Source organism: Lemur catta, chromosome 1 (assembly GCF_020740605.2).
Source record: "Lemur catta isolate mLemCat1 chromosome 1, mLemCat1.pri, whole genome shotgun sequence".
In the NCBI taxonomy this organism is placed as follows: domain Eukaryota; kingdom Metazoa; phylum Chordata; class Mammalia; order Primates; family Lemuridae; genus Lemur; species Lemur catta.
In genome coordinates this window covers 119,609,139-119,628,920 of record NC_059128.1, presented here as the reverse complement: position 1 = coordinate 119,628,920, position 19,782 = coordinate 119,609,139, and the positions used below count along the sequence as shown (strand labels likewise).

Genomic DNA, 19,782 nt, shown 5'->3' with positions numbered 1-19,782 from the left:
TGCCCGCCCGCTCCTGACACCTGCGCGGGCGCCCCCTGCTTGCAGAGCACATGGCTGCACAGAGGTGAGGCACAGGTGGGGCATGTCCCCCAGGGGTGCGGTTCCCGCTCCTCCTCTTCACCTGGACCCCACCCTTTCTAACACCCCGCCTGGACTTTGACCCTGAAGCCCGCAAACCCTGCCATCCACTCGGGACTTCCCACCCCTCCCTTTCCCTTTCCCTTTCCCGGCCGGCACCCGCCCTCATCCCACGCCGTCATCCCCTCTGTCCCTGCCCTGGCCAGGCTGCCCACTCTGGGCGCCCCCAGCCCCCTCCCCTCCTTCCACCCTGTCCCTGACCCCGCAGGGCTAGGGATATCTCTGTCTTGCTCTGCCTCACCCAGACTGGGGCCTTGCCAGGGGTGGCCCAGTATCCCCCCGGAACCGTGGGGACATGACTGAAAGCCTCCAGCATTCCTGCCTATCATGCACCTGTAGGACCTCTTAGGGCTGAGGGACTAGCGGAGGGGCTCTGGATCAGGCCCCAGACACTGGTTTCTGGAATGCACTGGGGAGAGCTTCACTGGGAACTGACTGGACACCAGCCTGCTAGCCATGGATGGATGTGGTGGCACAGGTGAGACTTCACTAGCGGCTCCTGACCTTCAGAAAAGACTTGGTGTCCCCATCCTGGCCACCATCCCCGGGTACCAAGTGTATGCTTGGAAGCTTTGGGGCTCCTCCCCTCTGGGATGTCCCAGATCCCCCCACCATGCCTGAGACGCTCCCATGAACTCAGAACACTCAAAGCAAAGTCCAGGTTGTGGAAGATTTTACTAATGAGACCCAGAGAGCCACAAGGCCCCTCCCTGGAGTCCCCTGCTGGCAGCCAGGTTTCTAGACACCAGGCCAACGTGAGTGCAAGTGCCTCGAGCCGGCCCATGGGCTTGTCCGGCCCAAGAGTGCATCCGTGGTGAGGCAGTTCCGGGTGTAGTGGCCTCTCCAGGTGGCCTGGACCATCTTGGCTGCCTTCTGCTGCTCCGTCATCTGGCGGCGGATCCTGAAGCCCCTCCACGCGGACTGGATGGAGGTGGCCGCCTTGTTCTGGCGATGCAGCTGTCTGGGATTCTGGGGCACCAGGTGGGAGACCGGGGACCACAGCGTGCTCCCATGGCCTGGGGCGCCCCTGCCCGTGCCCTGCACCACCCGCCTGAGCTGGGTGTGTCCACACATGTGGCAGGTGCGAGGGTTGGAGCCCACGAGCATCACCACGCTGGGTGGGCTCCCCAGCCCAGAGCTCAGTGACTGGCAGAGGCTGCAAACACCGGGCTGGCAGGACTGGAAACAGCGGTGGTCCGACGTGGCCCTGGCCGCCAGGTCCTGGAAACAGGGCTGGGGGGATGCGGCCACCGACCTGGGGTGCAGCCCGCCCCACGTGACCGGGAGGAGCATTTGCCTACGCCGGGAGTTGTCCCTGCGGGTGCAGTAGCCTCGCCACGCAGCCTGGATGAGCGTGATGGCTCGGTAGAGCCGCGCTAGGTTCCGCCGCACGCGGTAGCCACGCCAGTAAGTTTGGATGACCGTAGCCATCACGTGCCACATCCTGATGGTACGGCGCACCAGGTAGCCACGTGTGCCCGCTTGGATAGTGATCACTGCGCGGATGAGTATCGCCTCCACAGTCTGCATTGACACCATCAACTCCGGCGACAGCCTGGGATCCACCGCTGCCTGGCTGCACACTGTCTCCCATGGTGCAGGGTCCCTGGCCGGCTCCCATACACCTCGGGGGGCCACAGCACAGCTGGTGGGCTTCACCACTACACTGGGCACGGCAGAGTTCCACGATTGGCCACCAGCCACTCCAGCATCCACAGGGCCCTGGAGTACAGTGGGGTTTAGGGGTGCATGACTCATGAAGGCCTGTGACCCCAGCAGTGTGTCCTGGTTAAAGAGGAGCCTCAGGGAACCACTTGGTGAAGACTCATAGCCCAGAGACACCCTCCGAACTCTGGGGGACAGCCTAGGGATGGCCGTGCTGTGCACCACACCATTGGAGCGGATGATGGGGGTTAAGCCTGCCATGGGTACACCCATGGTGTGCCTGAGGCTGCCCGAGGGGGCCTGGGGTGCTTGCTTTTGCACCTCGTGGGAGGGCACAACCCTGGCCAAAGACCCTTCTAGTAGCTCTGGAACAATACTGTCATAGATGGATCTGGAGGATTTTTTGTGGCCGACAGACTCATGGCAGCTGCTCTGGGCTGGGTCCCCAGACACTGGTTTCTGGAGTGCACTGGGGACAGCGTTCGTCTGGAGGTGACCAGACGCTTCCTTTCTAGCCGCGGACAGATACGGCAGCACGAGTGGGTTCACTCTGAGAGGCCCTGACCTCTGGGGAAGAAGAGGAGGGTTCCCCATCCTGGCCACAGACCCCGGGTGCAATCCGAGTGCCCTGGTTCTGCCATGGGCCAGCAGGGGTGATCTTGGGCCTACAGTAGAAGCTACTGTCCCTTGGTAATGGCTTTCAGATCTGACATGAGCCACAGGCTGCTGTTGAACTGAGGGGGGCTCGGTGGTCCCAGGACCTAGGAGCTTACTCATCGTGGCCCTGCCAACCACACACCTCCTCTGCACGTTAGGGGCCCTGCTAACAGCCATGAGAGGGGAGCTGGGGAACCCACCACTGGTTGCTGACTTTGGCTGCAGAGTTGGGGTGCTGCTGCTAGCCATGGGGTGCTTGGGCTGGAAAGGGACAGGGACTGTGCCTTTGGCTTGGCTGGGAGCAGCCTCCCCAAACAATGGCACTGGGCCTTGGGGAAGAGTCTCCCACTCAAACGAGGACCTATGGTGGCGGCCAACACTGTCTCCTGAGAGACCATGGTCCATCCACGGGGTTGCCTCAAGGACAGTCGCTTTGCTGGTTAAGTCATCGGACTCTGACGCATGGGAGAGCGCCTCCTCTAACTCTCCTGGCTTCACCGTGGCCTGGTCCTCTGTGGCCCCGTGTGACATCAACCCATGATCTTGGCTCAATTGTAAGGCCCTTGACAGGACCGTGGGCTCTCGGTGCAGACTCCTGGCTCTCGAGTGCTGAGGGCAAACTTGAGCCAGGCTAGTGGCATGAGCCACCTGCACGGGGACTATACACCTCTCCACAGCCACTCCGTGGTAAGGACGGGGAGTGACTCCAGTTACCACGGCACCGTGGGGAGGGCTTGGGGTGGCTGTGGTGGCCCAGGGGTTTGCTGGCGGGCCTTGCTTCTTCCTGTCGGCACCACATGCTGCCAGGCTGGGGGCCGCCCTACTGGCCATAGAACCACGGGGAGGGCTCTGGCCCACACCCCTGATCACGGACCCTGGGGGAAGGCTGGCAGCTATGCCACTAGGCATGGTGCCTGGGGCCACACGTGGGGTCATCCTGTGGGCTCTGGAGCCTGGTGCAAGACCACCCCCTGCTGTGTCCACCACAGGGTCCTGCGGGACAGTCTCCCCGTGTTGGCAAGTGGACGGGTCTATCAGCACCACAGAAGGGTGGCCGTGGTCCAGAGGTACTGGAATAGCGACATTGATCTGAGACACGCTGGGGTTCACATTCATCAGGCAGAGTTTGGACAGGTCCCTCCCCAGTCTGTTGGGCACTGAAGCCGGAGGGAGGCTGGGGCCCACCCCTGTGGCCACAGAGGTTCCCTTGTGAATCAAAGGACCACCTGCGTCCCAGACCTGGGATGCGATGGGAGCCAGGCCATTGGCCACCTCATGTGGACTTTGGCCCCTGTCAGTTGCTACATTTCTCCGACAGGGAATCCCACACAGGCCGGCGGGCCCCCGAGACATGCTAAGGAACATAGTCGCAGCCATTGGCCCCTGGGGCGAGTTCGCGGCCAGGCCCCTGAACAGCGTGCTCTTAGACAGACTGTACCCTTGGCCCAGGCTGCAGGCCTCCTTGTCAGCCGCAGAGGCCTGGCAGAGATTTGGTGTTGAAACAGTGACCACAGAAGATGGGCACACACCCAAATGCCTCCCACTGACACTGGGTGGCTGATGGAACCCAATGGGCACGGTGTTGAAGTCAGAGTCCTGGAAGCTGGAGACCACCCCACTAACTCTCAGGGGCTCTTCACATGGGTCCACCCCGAAACCCGGCGGTGGCTGGCTGAAACTGTGGTCCATGCCATCAGCCACACATGGGTAGGGTCTACCTGAGCTAACTGAAATGACAATTGAAGGGTGGCACAGACCAGGGGGTACTGCATCCTGCCTTGGGCACAACACATGTGACTCCATCCTGGGAACCCAGCCAGGCTCCCTGAGGCTGACCACAGATGGCTGGGGTAGGCTCGAGGCCAATACAGTGGCCACAGGTGGCTGGACCAGGCTTAGGGCCTCCCTACAGGCCACAGATGGCTGAAATAGGCTGGGGGCCACCCCACTGGCCATATATGGGTAGGCTAGGCTTGGGGACACCCCACTGGGTCCTAATGCCTGGGCTGGGCTTGAGGACACCCCACCTGCCATAGATGGGTAGGCTAAGCTTGGGGACACCCCACTGGGTCCTAATGCCTGGGCTGGGCTTGGGGACACCCCACTGGGTCCTAATGGCTGAGCTGGGCTTAGGGACATCCCGCCGGCCATAGACGGGTAGGGTAAGCCTGGGGACACCCCACTGGGTCCTAATGGCTGAGCTGGGCTTGGGGACACCCCACTGGCCATATATGGGTAGGCTAGACTTGGGGACAACCCACTGGGTCCTAATGGCTGGGCTGGGCTTGGGGACACCCCACCGGCCATATATGGGTAGGCTAGGCTTGGGGACACCCCAGGGGTCTGAGATGGTTGAGGTATACTAGGGGCCACTTCATTGGCCATAGATGTGTGGGCTAGGCTTGGGGACACCCCACTGGCCAAAGGTGGTGGGACTGTGCCTGAGGACACCCAAATAACCTGGGATGGCTGGGCTAGCCCTGGGGTCACCCCATTGGCCCTAGAAGCCTGGGCTAGGCTTGGGGATATCCCACTGGCCATTAAGGGGTGGCCTAGGCGTGACGACCTCTTATGGATCATAGATGACCGGGCTAGGCTTGAGGACACCCCCCTGACCAAAGATGGCTGGGCTAGCCCTGGGGCTGTCCCATTGGTAGTAGAAGGCTGGGCTAGCTCAGGGGTTGCCCCATTGGCTGCGGATGGCTGGGCTGGCCCTGGGGCCACCCGATTGGCTGCGGATGGCTGGGCTGGCCCTGGGGCCACCCGATTGGCTGCTGATGGCTGGGCTAGCTCAAGGGTTGCCCCATTGGCTGCTGATGGCTGGGCTGGCGCTGGGGCCACCCCATTGGCTGCTGATGGCTGGGCTGGCGCTGGGGCCGCCCGATTGGCTGCGGATGGCTGGGCTGGCCCTGGGGCCACCCGATTGGCTGCTGATGGCTGGGCTAGCTCAAGGGTTGCCCCATTGGCTGCTGATGGCTGGGCTGGCGCTGGGGCCACCCCATTGGCTGCTGATGGCTGGGCTGGCGCTGGGGCCACCCGATTGGCTGCTGATGGCTGGGCTAGCTCAAGGGTTGCCCCATTGGCTGCTGATGGCTGGGCTGGCCCTGGGGCCACCCGATTGGCTGCGGATGGCTGGGCTGGCCCTGGGGCCACCCGATTGGCTGCTGATGGCTGGGCTAGCTCAAGGGTTGCCCCATTGGCTGCTGATGGCTGGGCTGGCGCTGGGGCCACCCCATTGGCTGCTGATGGCTGGGCTGGCACTGGGGCCGCCCCATTGGCTGCTGATGGCTGGGCTAGCTCAAGGGTTGCCCCATTGGCTGCTGATGGCTGGGCTGGCCCTGGGGCTGCCCCATTAGCTGCCAGATTGGTGTCAAATGGCCGACCTAGGCTGAGAGCCACCCCACGGGCCACAGATGGGTGGTCTGGGCCTGGGGACACCTTACTGGACGCTGTCTGCTGGGATAGGCTGAAGGTAAACTTACTGGCCCCTGGAGAGTGACCTAGGTTTGGGTCCACCCTAGTAGCCAGTGTTGGCTGGGACAGGCTTGGGGCCAAGCGCTTGGCCACATATGGCTGCTGACATACAGGCGGAGCCACCCTCCCTAAGGCCAGAGTCCTCCTAAGTTTTGGTCTGAAGGCTGTCTGAGGCATTTTCTCAATGAGATTTACGGAGCTTTGGCCTGAGGAGAACGTGGCTACCTCACTGTCTGAGCCCCAGTGCACACCCAGCCTGAGGCGGCTGCACACGGAACTGTGGTGGACAGGTGGCACTTTCTGCAAGCCCATCTCGGGCTGGCAGGGAAGGTTTGGGGTCCGGTATCTATGGCCGACTAGCTTGGTCTCTGCTATATCCCCAAACCTCTGGAGCCACACCCTGGTCTCCTGAGGGAGGAGGGGTGCCAGCCAGAGGTCCCCTTCTAAGCCGCCTTCCCAGGGGTCCTCCGCCAGGTCGGTGGCAGCAAGGCTGACCCCAGATGAGGTGGAATGGCTGAGGGAGGTGTATCTCTGCAGCGGGTTATGGGGTTTGCTCTCATCCGGGCTGTAGTTCATGGAGCCCTGGGAGAAGTTTCTGGCCAGGCCATTGACTGGCCCCCGCGGCAGGCTGACCATGAACTCACTGAGGGTGGACACGGGGCGGTCAGTGGCTCGCTCCTGGGGGCGGGGCGAAGCCGAAACAGAATGGTTTGCTGCATTCCTGAGCTGTCCAGGAACAGATGTCTGGGCATAGGCTTTTGCCAGCCCACTGCCCAGGGCAGCGTGGAACAGGCTGCGTCCCCGAGTCCCGGCTGCTTGCACTTTGCTCACCACGGCATCTCGCAGTGCGCTTGGGGTCACCTTGGTCATCACCTCCCTGGTACCCGGGGAGGCCTGTTTGTAATCTGGAGGCTGAGTGCTCCTCTGCAGGGCCTCCTCAGAGGCCCTGGGTGGCTGAACTCCGGTCCCTGAGGGTCGATACAGATTGGGAAGCCCCTTGTTGACCCTTGAGGACTGACACCAACAAGCAGGGCCCCCACAGGCGGGCTGTGGCTGGAGGACACGGGCAGCCCTCCCACTGTTCATGCTGCCCACAAGCCTGCCTGAGGCCACCCTGCCTGCCCCCGTCGATGCCCATGGACAAGGGGCTACCCTGCTGACCATGTGTGGCTTGTGGGAGCTTGGGGCCATGCCATAGGCCACCAAGGGCTGGTTCATGCTCCGGCCCACGCCCTTGGCAATGAGCGGCTGCCACAGACCGAGTGGCGGCTGCAGGGGTGGTTGCCTGGGCAAGTTGGGGCCCTCCCCACTCCCCTCGGGGTTGAGATCTGATGCCAATTCACCCGCCCCTAGTGTCAGGCACACATTTTCCTTTCTGAATTTCAGGCTCAAATACAGGTTTGAGAAGTCCCTGCCAGACCTCATCTCCCAGGACAGCATGGGGTCCAGGCCAGTGTTCAGGGGACACTGGTAAATGCTGGTGATCACCCTACTGGTCACAGAGGCTCCCACAGGGACCACTGATAAGTAGGGTAGCCCCCACACCATGGCCCCATCCCCCATCTCCTGCACAGGCCCGGCGGGCCGCCCCCTGGCGAAGCCCCCCCAGGCCCCGACCTGGGAGCCCCTGACCTTGCTGCACCGTGTTCTCACGAGGCCCAGGGCAGGCCCGCATGAGACTGACAGGCTCTCCCTGCAGTCCACCACCACCGGGGCTGGCGTCACAGTCATCCCGCTGCCGGCTGTTTTCGAGGCGGCCTTTGGGAGGATGGCTCCAGTCCTCAGGGCCACCTGAGACAAAGACTGGCTAAGAACAGCGCCCAGCTCGCCCTGACACAGGGCCTGACTCAGAGCCGCCCGCTCCTCGTCTGTCAAGGCCTTGCCGAGAACCTCGGCCAACTTGCCCTGCATGGCCTTGGTGAGCTCCGCCCGCAGCTCGCCCCGGGACAGGGCTCGGGACAGGGTGACACCCAGTTCGCTCCAGGACAACGCCTTCACCAGCACCATGCCCAGTAAGCCCTGGGGCAGGGCCTTGGCCACGGTGGCACCCAGGACCTCCTTGGACAGGGCCTGGTTCAGGGCTGCCCGGACTTCTCCCTGGGAGAGGGCTTTGGCCAGGAGGACACGGAGGTCTTCCTGGGAGCCCAGCACAGCAGCCAGCTCAGTGCACAGGGAGGCCAGCTGGGAGGCCGCCACGTCCTCTTGGCAGGGCGCAGCCTGGCTGGGCAGCGATGGCTGGGCCCGCTCGGCCCCGCTGTCTCCCCAAGACTCAATGTTGCACGTGGGCTGCACGGTGGATGCCAGCATGGGCACCAGCATGCCCTGGCTCTCGGGGGACACTGGGTGTGGGCCCTGGGAGGTCTTGCTCAGTGCATGGCTGTGGGGCTGGAGCTGGGTCAGTCTGTCCTCTGGCTTGGCTCGGGGCGGAGCGCTGAGGACGCCAAGGTGCTGGCAGGGCTGAGTGGATGCCTTGGGCCCGGCCAACAGTGGCTGGGACTGGGTCTTGCTGGTGAGGTCAGCGGCTTGGTGGGCTGTGAAGAGGCACTTGGCTGTGTCTGTGACCAGCTGGGCCTGTGACTGTGCCTTCATCAGCCCGGTGGGCAGATGTACTTGGGATTGGAACTTCATCGCTCCTGTGGCCAGATGTGACTGGGAATGCACCCTGCTCAGACATGTGACAAGATGAGCTAGGGAGGGGGCCTTGGTCATTTTGGTGGGCAGATGCAGCTGGGATGAGGCCTTGGCTGAACATGTGCCCATCTGTGTTAGGGTCAGCTCAGCGGGCAGACATACCTGGGACAAGGCCTTGGTCAGTGAGGTGGCCGGCTGTCCCTGGGACACACAAGGTGGACGTTCATGCCACAAGGCCTTGGTCGGCGAGGTGGCCGGCTGTCCCTGGGACACACAGGGTGGACGTTGATGGCACAAGGCCTTGGTCGGCGAGGTGGCCGGCTGTCCCTGGGACGCACAGGGTGGACGTTCATGGCACAAGGCCTTGGTCGGCGAGGTGGCCGGCTGTCCCTGGGACACACAAGGTGGACGTTCATGGCACAAGGCCTTGGTCAGCGAGGTGGCTGGCTGTCCCTGGGACACACAAGGTGGACGTTCATGGCACAAAGCCTTGGTCGGCGAGGTGGCCGGCTGTCCCTGGGACGCACAGGGTGGACGTTCATGGCACAAGGCCTTGGTCGGCGAGGTGGCCGGCTGTCCCTGGGACACACAAGGTGGACGTTCATGGCACAAGGCCTTGGTCAGCGAGGTGGCCGGCTGTCCCTGGGACGCACGGGGTGGACGTTCATGGCACAAGGCCTTGGTCGGCGAGGTGGCCGGCTGTCCCTGGGACGCACAGGGTGGACGTTCATGGCACAAGGCCTTGGTCGGCGAGGTGGCCGGCTGTCCCTGGGACACACGGGGTGGACGTTCATGGCACAAGGCCTTGGTCGGCGAGGTGGCCGGCTGTCCCTGGGACACACAGGGTGGAGATTCATGGCACAAGGCCTTGGTCGGCGAGGTGGCCGGCTGTCCCTGGGACACACAAGGTGGAGGTTCATGGCACAAGGCCTTGGTCGGCAAGGTGGCCGGCTGTCCCTGGGGCAGGGTCACAGCCATTTCTACAGGCACGTACACCTGGGACTGGACCTTAACAACTTCTGTCCTCAGGTGAGCCTGCAATGAGTCCTTGTTTCCTTCCTCAACCACTTTTGTCCAGGACATAGCCCTGGTCATTCCCATGGCCACGCTGGTCTTAGAGGCCGTGTCTGCATTCCCCAGCCTCGGGGGGCCGGCCCTGATTCTCTCTGCCTCCAGCAGAGGCTTGTCCATGGCCTTGGGAGCTGCCGCACCTGGATGTGGCTGGGGGAAGCATTTGGCCTTCCTGTCAGCCAGGTAGGAGTGGGGCGAGACTCTCGCTGCCCCTGTGGCCTGTTTCATGTTTGTGGCAGCCTTGGCCTTTGGCGTGTTCAGATGAATGGGGGACGAGGTGTTGAGAATTCCGGCTGCTGCTTGCGGTGGAGCCTTCAGAGTTCCAGCTGTTGGAGGGGCCAGGCACAGTGTCCTCAGGACAGTGGCCACCTGGGCTGGGGTCTTGGTTAGCATGGCTGCCAGGCGCATCTGGGCTGGGGGCTTGGTTATCGAGGTGACTGGGCATGTCTGGGATGAAGTCTTGGACGTGGTGGCCACCAGACTTGTTTGCAGTGAGCTTTTGGCTGTGGTGGTCGCCAGATGTACCTGGGGTGGGGTCTTGGCCATCATGGCCATGTGACGTGTCTGGGGCAGAGGCTTGAATGTTGAGGCCAGCAGGCACGCCTGGGGTGGGATCTTGGCCATCTTGGCCACAGGGCATGGCTGTGGCAGAGTGCTAGTCACCGAGGCTGTTGGACGCACCGGGCCTTGGGTCTTGGTCATCGCTGTGGGCCCTGGACATATCTGGGCTGGGGTCTTGGTTATTGAGACCTGGGGAGGGGTCTTGGTCATTACTATCGTGGGCACTGGGCTTGTCTTGGGTGGGGTCTTGGTCATCACGGGCACCGAATATGTCTGTGGCGGGGTCTTGGGTATGGGGACCACTGGACACGTCTGGGGCAGGGTCTTCGTGATCACAGGCCCAGGGCATATCTGGAGGGGGCCTTTAAATGTCTCTGTTTCCACACAGGCCTGGGTTTGGATTTTGAGTGGTCTGGTGACTGCCTGGCTATTTCCCGATGGTGGCGGCTCTGGGCACCCCCCTTTGTTGGTTCTGGCAGTCACATGCTTGGTCTTCACTGTGTCACCCTCTATGTGGATGAGGCAGGCACTTCTGACAGTTTCAGTCAGCAGGCACGGCTGGCATTTTGTGTCTAGACTCACTGGGCACGGAAATCGGATTGCGACTGTCTGGTGCGGCAGGAAGGCCACCCCGGGGACCTGAGGAGTAGCCCGGCACACAGGCTCCGGGGGCTGCGGGAGCGGGGCTGGCCGGGGGGTGCTGGGGGCCAGGCTGTCAGAGGACGGGAACTGCGTCTCCTTGCTCACCATCCTGCGCCCGCACAGGGGGCGGTTCTCTTCCTGGTGCTGGAACCGCACCTGCTGTGGGGCGTGGTAAGGGATGTCCCCCTCCTCTGCTGCCACCTTCTTCACCATCAACCTGCTAGACCGGAGGAGGTGTCTCATGCTGAAGCGCCGCCAGGCCTCCTGGATGGCCTTGGCCGCTGTCACCTGGGAAATCAACTTCTGGCGGAGGCGGTAGCGCCTCCAGTTGGCTTGGATGAGGGTGGCCGCCCGGGACAGCATCATGTCCATCTCGTCCACCAGGATGTTCTTGAAGGCCTGACTCTCGACCACAGCCCGGAGGCGTGGGATGCGCCGGGGCGCCATCTTGGCCTCAGCCAGCTGTTGTGAGAGGCGTTCCTTGTCCTTCTGGGGCCCATGCTGGGGCTGTGGAGACCCTTTCCCCAAATTGTCTTGGAGACCAGGCCCGGGCAGGGGCTGGAGGAAGCACTGCCCACCGGGTGGCAGCTGGTTTGGGAGCTGTGGCTGTGCTGCTCGCTGCATCGTCCCGGTTCCTGAGCAGGTCAGCGTTGCCTGTGGGGCAGCGGGGGTACACGGGGAGTGGAGACCATGCAGGTCAGCGGACTCCCAGCCCAGGCAGACGCTCGCCCCAAAACCCAGTTCCGCTTGTTCCTGGCACCTTGCCGTCCTCCTCCTCCCTTTATCCACCCCTCACTCTCCTGTCCACCTGCCCAGGTGGCTTTTGGGACCTGTGTATCCATCTTTCATCAAACCGTGGCCACCAACAGTGCATGTTCTCACCTGAATCCTGACCACCTACCAGCTTTTCAATCTCTGCATCTTGAACACACTCTGAGTAAAGCATGGACTACACTGTTTTGGAAATTTCTTGTTTGCCTCTGTGTGTGTGTGTCTGTGTGTGTCTGTGTATGTGTGTGATTTGCCTGTCCCCATTAACTGTGAATTCCTAGAGGGTAGGAACAAGGTCTGAGTCATTTCTCTGTGTCCCCATCTCAGTCACAGGGCTTGGCTCCAAGCTGTGAATGGGTACATGTTGGGTGGGTGGGTGTCTTGGCTGATAAACGGTGAGTGAATTGGAGGGGCAGAGGGACAGGAGACTAGGTGCTGAATGGATAAATCAGTGCATGAATGAATGGTAGATGGGTTTGAGTTCAAAGCTAGATGAAGGGCTGGGTAGAAAAATGAATTGGTAAATGAAGTCAGTGATTGAATTGATGAACAGGTAAATGAATAGAAAAATGGACACTGGATGGATGGATGGATGGATGGATAGGTAAATGGACTGATGAGTAGATGGGTGGATGGATAAATGGATAGAGGGAGAGACGGAATAGGTACGTAGATGGATGGATGAATGGGTGGGTGGAAGGAAGGATGGCTGGATTGATAAATGGGTAGAGGAAGGAAGGATGGATGGATACCTAGATGGATGGGTGGATACATGGATGGATGAATGGATGGATGGAAGAAGGACGGATGGATAGATGGGTTGATAAATGGATAGAGGGAGGAAGGAACAGGTGAATGGATGAATGGGTGGATGGATGGGTGTATAGATGGATGGATGAAAGCTGAACAGATAAATGGATATGTAGATGAAGTGAGCTGAAGGGATAGGTGAAGAGATGAACAGGAGGTGAACTGATGGATGGTTGGATGGATGGATGGATGGATGGCCGAGTGGATCAGGAAATGGATGTAGATGGCTGGCGTTGGTGCATAGATCACTGGCAGATGGAAGGGTGGAGACAGGAAGAAAGAGGGAATGACTGGCTTTCAGAAGTAACTTGGGTGCATAGAGAGTTGGGATGCTGTCAAGTTGGGAGGATATCACACTAGTTTGGAAAAAAACCCCTCTTCCGGCTAGGCCAGCCAGACCCCTTGCCCAGCCATCTTCTTACCTTGGAGGGTCATAGAGTTGGAGGAGGAGCAGGAGAAGAAGGTGCAATCTTGGAAGCCAGCCTGCAAGAGGAAGAGGCAGCCTTCAATCCTTCATCCCATGCAACGTGCAGTGTACTGCCCTGGGCTGGCTCTGTGCTCAAGACCAACATGAGAAGAAATGTTAGAAGCAAAAAAAGCTAAATTATGAAAGAAAAAAATTCAAGTCCGCAAAGACTGAACATACAAGGAAGTTCAACCCAGTGTTATTTTGTAGTTAGAAACAAAACAAAACAACTGTAAATAACCAAAACAGTGATCAGTAAGGGTTCAGCTACAAATGTACCAAGAAGCATGTTCAACGATCTCCATCACTGTATTGTTTATTTTTTTTCTCCCCCCACCCCATCACTATACTGTTTGGAAGAGTAAAAACTGGAAGAGACCCAGATGCTTATGAACAGAGAGATGGCTTAAATTAATTAGCAGAACATTCCTACAAGACCACGATATCCAGCTATTAGAAATGATGTCTGGGCCGGGTGCAGTGGCTCACGCCTCTAATCCTAGCACTCTGGGAGCCAGGAGGATCACTTGAGACCAGGAGTTCGAGACCAGCCTGAGCAAGAAGAAGATCCCATCTCTACTAAAAATAGAAGAATTAGCCAGGCATGGTGGTGCATGCCTGTAGTTGCAGCTATTCAGGAGGCTGAGCCAGGAGGATCGCTTGAGCCCAGGGAGTTTGAGGTTGCTGTGAGCTAGGCTGACGCCACAGCACTCCACTCAGGGCAACGGAGTGAGACTCCATCTATAAATAAATAAATAATACAGATGCCCCCTCCCCCTGCAATTCCACTCCTAAGAGATGACCCCATAGTAAAAAAAGTGCCAGGTAACCCAGAATCTACCCCAGTATGCTCACTGCTGCCTTCCTGGTGGTGATACCAAACTGGAAAGAAATTGAATGCCACCAACAGGGAAATGGTTGAGTCAATGAAACATTATGCAGCCATAAAAAAAAAAAAGTAAAATCCACACTGGACAAGCTGGAGGGGAATAATTGCATATTGTTAAGGAAATAAAAAGGGGTTGGGCACAGTGGGTCACACCTGTACTGTAATCTTAGTACTTTGGGAGGCCCAGGCAGGAGGATCACTTGAGCCCAGGAATTTGAAACCAACCTCTCTGAAATAAAAATTTAGCCAGGTATGGTGGCATGTGCCTATAGGCCCAGCTACTTGGGAGGCTGAGGCAGGAGGATGGCTTGAGCCCAGCAGTTGGAGGTTGCAGTGGGCTGTGATGACGCCACTGCATTCTAGCCCGGGTGACAGAGTGGGACCCTGTCTCAAAAAAAAAAAAAAAAGAAAAGAAAAGAAAAAAGCATGAGGGTATATCAAAGTAGGCTTCTACTGGACCAAGTCTTCCTCAGGCAACAACTATAAATGCCAGACAAAATACAAAAACCTTCCTGAAGACATTGGGGATATAACAAAAGCAACCAGATTCTTAAGGGGAGTTGGCACTTGGAGTTTCCCATTTGTTCCGAGTTTTAGCCCGAAGCCAGGGCCTATTCAGTTCCTCACAAAAAGGTTAGAAGTCACATAGAAAGCCCTCCTTCTTTCTGGCTTCAAGAACCAGAGAGCAGGCCGGGTGCAGTGGCTCACGCCTGTAATCCTAGCACTCTGGGAGGTCGAGGTGGGAGGATTGCTCGAGGTCAGCAGTTCGAGACCAGCCTGAGCAAGAGTGAGACCCGTCTCTACTAAAAATATAAAGAAATTAGACAAACAACTAAAAATAGAAAAAATTAGCCAGGCATGGTGGCACATGCCTGTAGTCCCAGCTACTTGAGAGGCTGAGGCAGGAGGATCACTTGAGCCCAGGAGTTTGAGGTTGCTGTGAGCTAGGCTGATGCCACGGCATTGTAGCCTGGGCAACAGAGTGAGACTCTGTTTCAAAAAGAAAAATAAAAGAACCAGAGAGCAGAGTTTGGGGCAACTCTGGCTACCAGAGAGTCAGAAGGAATCCCAGTAAGGAGACTGGCAGAGAAGGAGAGCTCCAGATGTGGTATGTAAACTGCCTGACTCACCAGCTGGAATGTTGGAGCATATTCTATGTAGCCCAATAAGGCTAAAGACTATGTGCCTCTCAACAGACAGTTTGAAGTTTGAGTCCAGTTAACTGCCTGCAAAGGCAAAAATAGGCATACTTTTTGGAAGAATATAACAGAATCCAGTACCTCCAGAACATAACATTCACAATGTCTAGAATACAATCCAAAATTACTCAACATATGGTTACACAGGAATATGCAACTCATTCTCATGAGAAAAAGCGATCAGTGGAGTATGACCCCAAGGTGCCCCAAATGTTGGAATTAGCACACAAGGCTTTAGAGCAGCAATTATAATTATGCTAAATAGGAAAATATGCTCATAACAAATGAAGAGACTGAGCATCTCAGCAGAGAAGTTTTAAAAAAGAGAAATATTAGAAGAGAATCAGGTGGAAATTCTGAAATTTAAAAATGTACTGGATGGGCTAAACAACAAAAGTGCAGATGACAGAAGACTCAGAAAGCTTGAATATAGGTAAGAATTATCTAATCTGAAGAACACAACAACAAAAAAATTGGGCCATAAAGCAAGACTTAGGGACCTGTGGGACAATATTGAAAGGCCTAAAAAGGGAAGGGCATAAAAAATATTTGAAGAAATAATGGCCAAAATTTTTCCAAAAACAAATTTTACAGATTGAAAAAGTTCAACAAACTCTACAGAAGATAAATATGAAAAAGTAAAACTAAACCACACCTAGGCCCGACACAGCCAAAGTCCGGAAAAATAAAGATCAGCTCTTGAAAGCATTCAGAGCAAAATCTGGAAGGGATTCCAAATTTTGGAAGAGGGCACGGTTCTGCCCACCAGAGGGCAGAGATGTTTGCTGGTGCGGCCACTGTGCTTTGTGACAAGCAAAAAGTCACCCTGGGGGGGAGGGAGGGGGGCAGGTGTGGGGACAGGTGATCGGCACCTGGTGGTGTGGGTGTGTATTGGGAGCCCAGGTGCTGGAGGGGATAGGAGGCCTGCAGGTATTTTTACTATTTGTGAGTCGCCTCTCCGTTTTTGTGTTGAGAGGGCGCAGAAAGGTTTTCACCAGGGCAAGAATACAAGGTCGCAGGTGTACCACCTTCTGGACCCACAGCTGGGCCAGGCTTCACTCGCTGTCCATCTTCACGCCTGTCACTAATGTCTTACCAGCGCCCTCTACTGAGGAAATGTAACATCGCACCCACTTGAAAGAAGACATGACAAAGGAAGTCCCTCATTTATCACAGCACATATTGAAGGGTCCATTTGGAGACAAGAGGCCATACATGGATAACTCACACACATATATTGGAAGTGTTGAAATAAAATTTTTAAAAACTGCCAACCCATAATTCTATATTCACTGAAAATATCCTAGGCTGGACGTGGTGGCTCACGCCTGTAATCCCAGCACTTTGGGAGGCCGAGGCCAGAGGATCGCTTGAGTCCAGGAGTTGGAGGCTTCAGTGAGCTGTGATGATGACACTGCACTCCAGCCTGGGCAACAGAGAGAGACTCTGTCTCTAAATAAATAAATAAATTGTTAAAAAGGCAAAATAAAGACATTTTCAGATTAAAAAAAAAAAAACTAAGAGAATTTGTCACCCATAGACCTGCACCAGGTATGAAAGACAATAAGTTTCCTTTTGTTTTTTTAAAAAAATACATGTGACTATATAAGCAAAAGTTAAAACATTGTCTTATGGCATTTATAATCTATGTAGGTGTAATTAACATGACAACTATGGCATAAAGAACACGAATGAGGGTAAAAAGACCTACAGAGTTGACAGGTGTTGACATTTTAGGCGAAGTAGAATAATATGGACTGTAAGCCAGATTGGCCAGCTGGGTATGTATGTTGCCATTCCTAAAGCAACCACTGAGAAGAAACACAAAGAGATACAGTTTAAAAGGTGATAGTTAACTTAAAACAGAATTCTATAAAACATTCAAATAACCCAAGGAGAAAGAAAAGCAGGAGGAGAGAAAAATGAAAGTCACAGACAACAGAAAGAAAAGAAATCAAACAGTAAACTTAAATTCAACCATATCAATAATGACATAAAATGATAATGGATCTCAAACTCCTCAAGCGATCCTCCTGCCTCAGCCTCCCGAGTAGCTGGGACTACAGGCATGCGCCACCATGCCCAGCTAACTTTTTAAATTTTTTGCAGAGACGGGGTCTTGCTTTGTTGCTCAGGCTGGTCTCGAACTCCTGGCCTCAAGCAATCCTCCCACCTCGGCCTCCCAGAGTGCTGGGATGACAAGCATGCGCGACAGCGCCCGGCCTGCTGTCACTTATCTACTTGTTGATCTCTTGCTCTGGGCCATGATCGCCATGATGGCAGGGGTGCACCTGTCCTACTCATAGCTGTGACCCCACATACATGCTCAGAAAAGGGAACCCACCCTCTCTGCCTCATCAAGACCTGTCATGTCGCCTTTCCATTTTCCACATGGAGAAACTGAGGCTCAGAGAGGCAGGGTCACCTGCCCAGGGTCACGCCAGGGCACACAGAGCAGAGCCATACCCAGCTCCCTGAGCCTTCAACTCCAGATTGTTCAGAGACAGCAGGGTTGGCCAGAGAGACTATGATCCCCAACTCCAGGGGCCCCAAGAGTGCCCCTTGCCCTGGAGGGGAACTGTGCCCCCACCAGGCCCATGTGACACCCCCCACTTCAACACCAGACCAGCCTGGGGTCAAAGACTGAGGCTGCATTCTCTCTGCTCTAGGAGCCAAACCCTAGATCCTTCTAAGTCTCAACTTCCTCACTGTGACCACGAGATCACCCCTGTAGGATGTAGGCAGGGGCCAATGAATGCCATGACAATAATGTTGTTGTTGCTGGTGGTATTCTAGTCCCACCTCAGAGGGAAAAGGGGGCCCAGAAGATGAGAATTAGGTGAGCAGAAATGTGTACAAAGACCACATTCGCTGATCAGTGCAGTAGGAATCGGAAGACAGGACACTGTATGCCCCCTCAGGCCACCTGGCCCCGTCCTTGCCTGTGTCATGAAGCCTCTCCACGTGAACAGAGGACAACCCACGGAGGAGGGTCTTCCCTGCCACAGAAAATTCCCAAGGACGGAGAATGCCTGGCTGTACGAGGAGTAGGACACGGTGAAGGAGGAAAGGGAGCCGCAGCCATAGTCAGCGTGACAATTGGGCAAATGGACAAGAAAAGCCAGTCTCAGAAGGGTGGCGTTTATAAAAAAACTTTACAACAATTACTCAGGCAGCGGTGGAGGTGGGAGAATCACATGAGCCCGGGCGTTCGAGGCTGCAGTGAGCTATGATTGTGCCACTGCACTCCAGCCTGGGCAACAGAGTGAGACTGTGTCTCAAAAAAAAAAAAAATTAAGCAAGAGCATCATTTAAAATATGGCCTATGGGCAGACCCAGCAAGGGTGAAAGCAGGAATGCTCCAGATGGAGCAGCTGGAGGGATCATCTCCAGGAAAGAAGAAAGAAATTTCCCAGGGTTTTGCCACCATCTGTGACTGTTTTTCAAGATCTGAAGCAAGTGCCTTAAGAGGGTAGCATTGGTTAATTCTGGGGCAGGTTATTCCCTGTTTGAAACATTTCATAATTTAAAAAAAAAAAGGTCCCATTGGTTTCTCTGCCCTGTGAACCTTGGCCAAGTTCACACCCTTCTGGGACTCAGTTTCCTCCACCTGGAAAATGAAGCTGGCATGCTAACAGTGGGCTCATGCAGGAGACAGCATCCTGAGAGGGGAGTAGGTTTGTCTACGGGGCTTGCAGGGGCCCCCCAGCTCCCAGGAGACCCCAGCCCGGCAGAAGCAATTCAAGTCCCCTCTGCCCATCTCGCACTGTAGCAGCTTTGGGGGACAACTTTGTCCACTCGTGGGTATGTCCATGTAACCATTCATTCATCAGACATTTACGAAGCACCTACTGTGTGTGGCAGGCACTCGAGGGGCTGGGGACACCATGTGGGTCAGCAGATGATACATGAGAAAGAGGTTGAGTTTCTAGCACGTTTGCATATGGTGATCGTGATGGTGATGGGGGATGGCGGGGGGGATCAAGACTCCCCTCGCTCACTCTGCTCCTGCCACTGGGGACTCCTTTCTAGCCTCAACTGGATGGACTTGGTCCCACCTCAGGGCCACCACACGAGCAGGTCCTTCTGCCAGCTACACTCTTTCCACCATTCCCAGGTTAACTGGCTCCAGCCCTTGGGTTCCAGTTCAAGCTAACCCCCACATGGACCACGAACCTCCTCCTTTCACACAGGGCATTCTTACTTCACCCCGTGGTGGCCCAAATGCCTCAATGTCCTGACTACCATGCACCCCAAGCCCTGAGATGAGCCAGGCCCGTTTGGAAGGAGCATTAACATTGACTGAATGGTAAGACAACTGCCATGGAATCACTCGCCCTGCCGGCTCCCCTGGGGGTGGGCACAGAGAGGCGCCTAAGGTCTGCAGAAGCCGGCACACCCGGTTGTCGTCCTTCTTCACCTTGCTTTTAATCGGCCTCCCCCGTTAGACTGTCAGCTGCCCAAAGGTTGGGACTCCAGTCTCTCATTTGTCATTGAATCCCCAGGGCTGAGTAGAGTGCACACAATAGGTGCTCAATAGATATTTATGGATGAATAAATGAATGGTTGGATAAATGGATGGATGGATGGCTAGGTGTAGCCCAAGCTTGAGGACTTGGAGACGGCTGCTTCAGGAACTGAATGGGTTCCCTTCCAGGGTCTGGGGTTTCATTGACCACAGGGTACAGGGCTTTGGAGGCACTCAACCACAGCGGGTGAGCAGATGGTGGAGAGAGAAAAACGGGATTGGGGGTCATGGGAAGAAGGAATAGGGCCCCCCCAGACATATAAGCTGAGCACTTGGCTCA

The 19,782-nt window shown here is 56.6% G+C and overlaps 1 protein-coding gene across 1 annotated transcript; it reads right to left on the bottom strand.

Annotated features, from left to right (window-relative positions):
* Nucleotides 1–794: 794 nt before the first annotated feature.
* IQCN (IQ motif containing N) lies at nt 795–12,855 on the bottom strand. Its single transcript, XM_045552654.1, is given in 5 exon segments — nt 795–1,860; nt 7,567–8,673; nt 9,433–11,385; nt 11,387–11,493; nt 12,843–12,855. Coding segments are annotated over 5 exon segments (4,164 nt in total). The 3' UTR covers nt 795–876.
* Between the last annotated feature and the right edge of the window lie 6,927 nt (nt 12,856–19,782).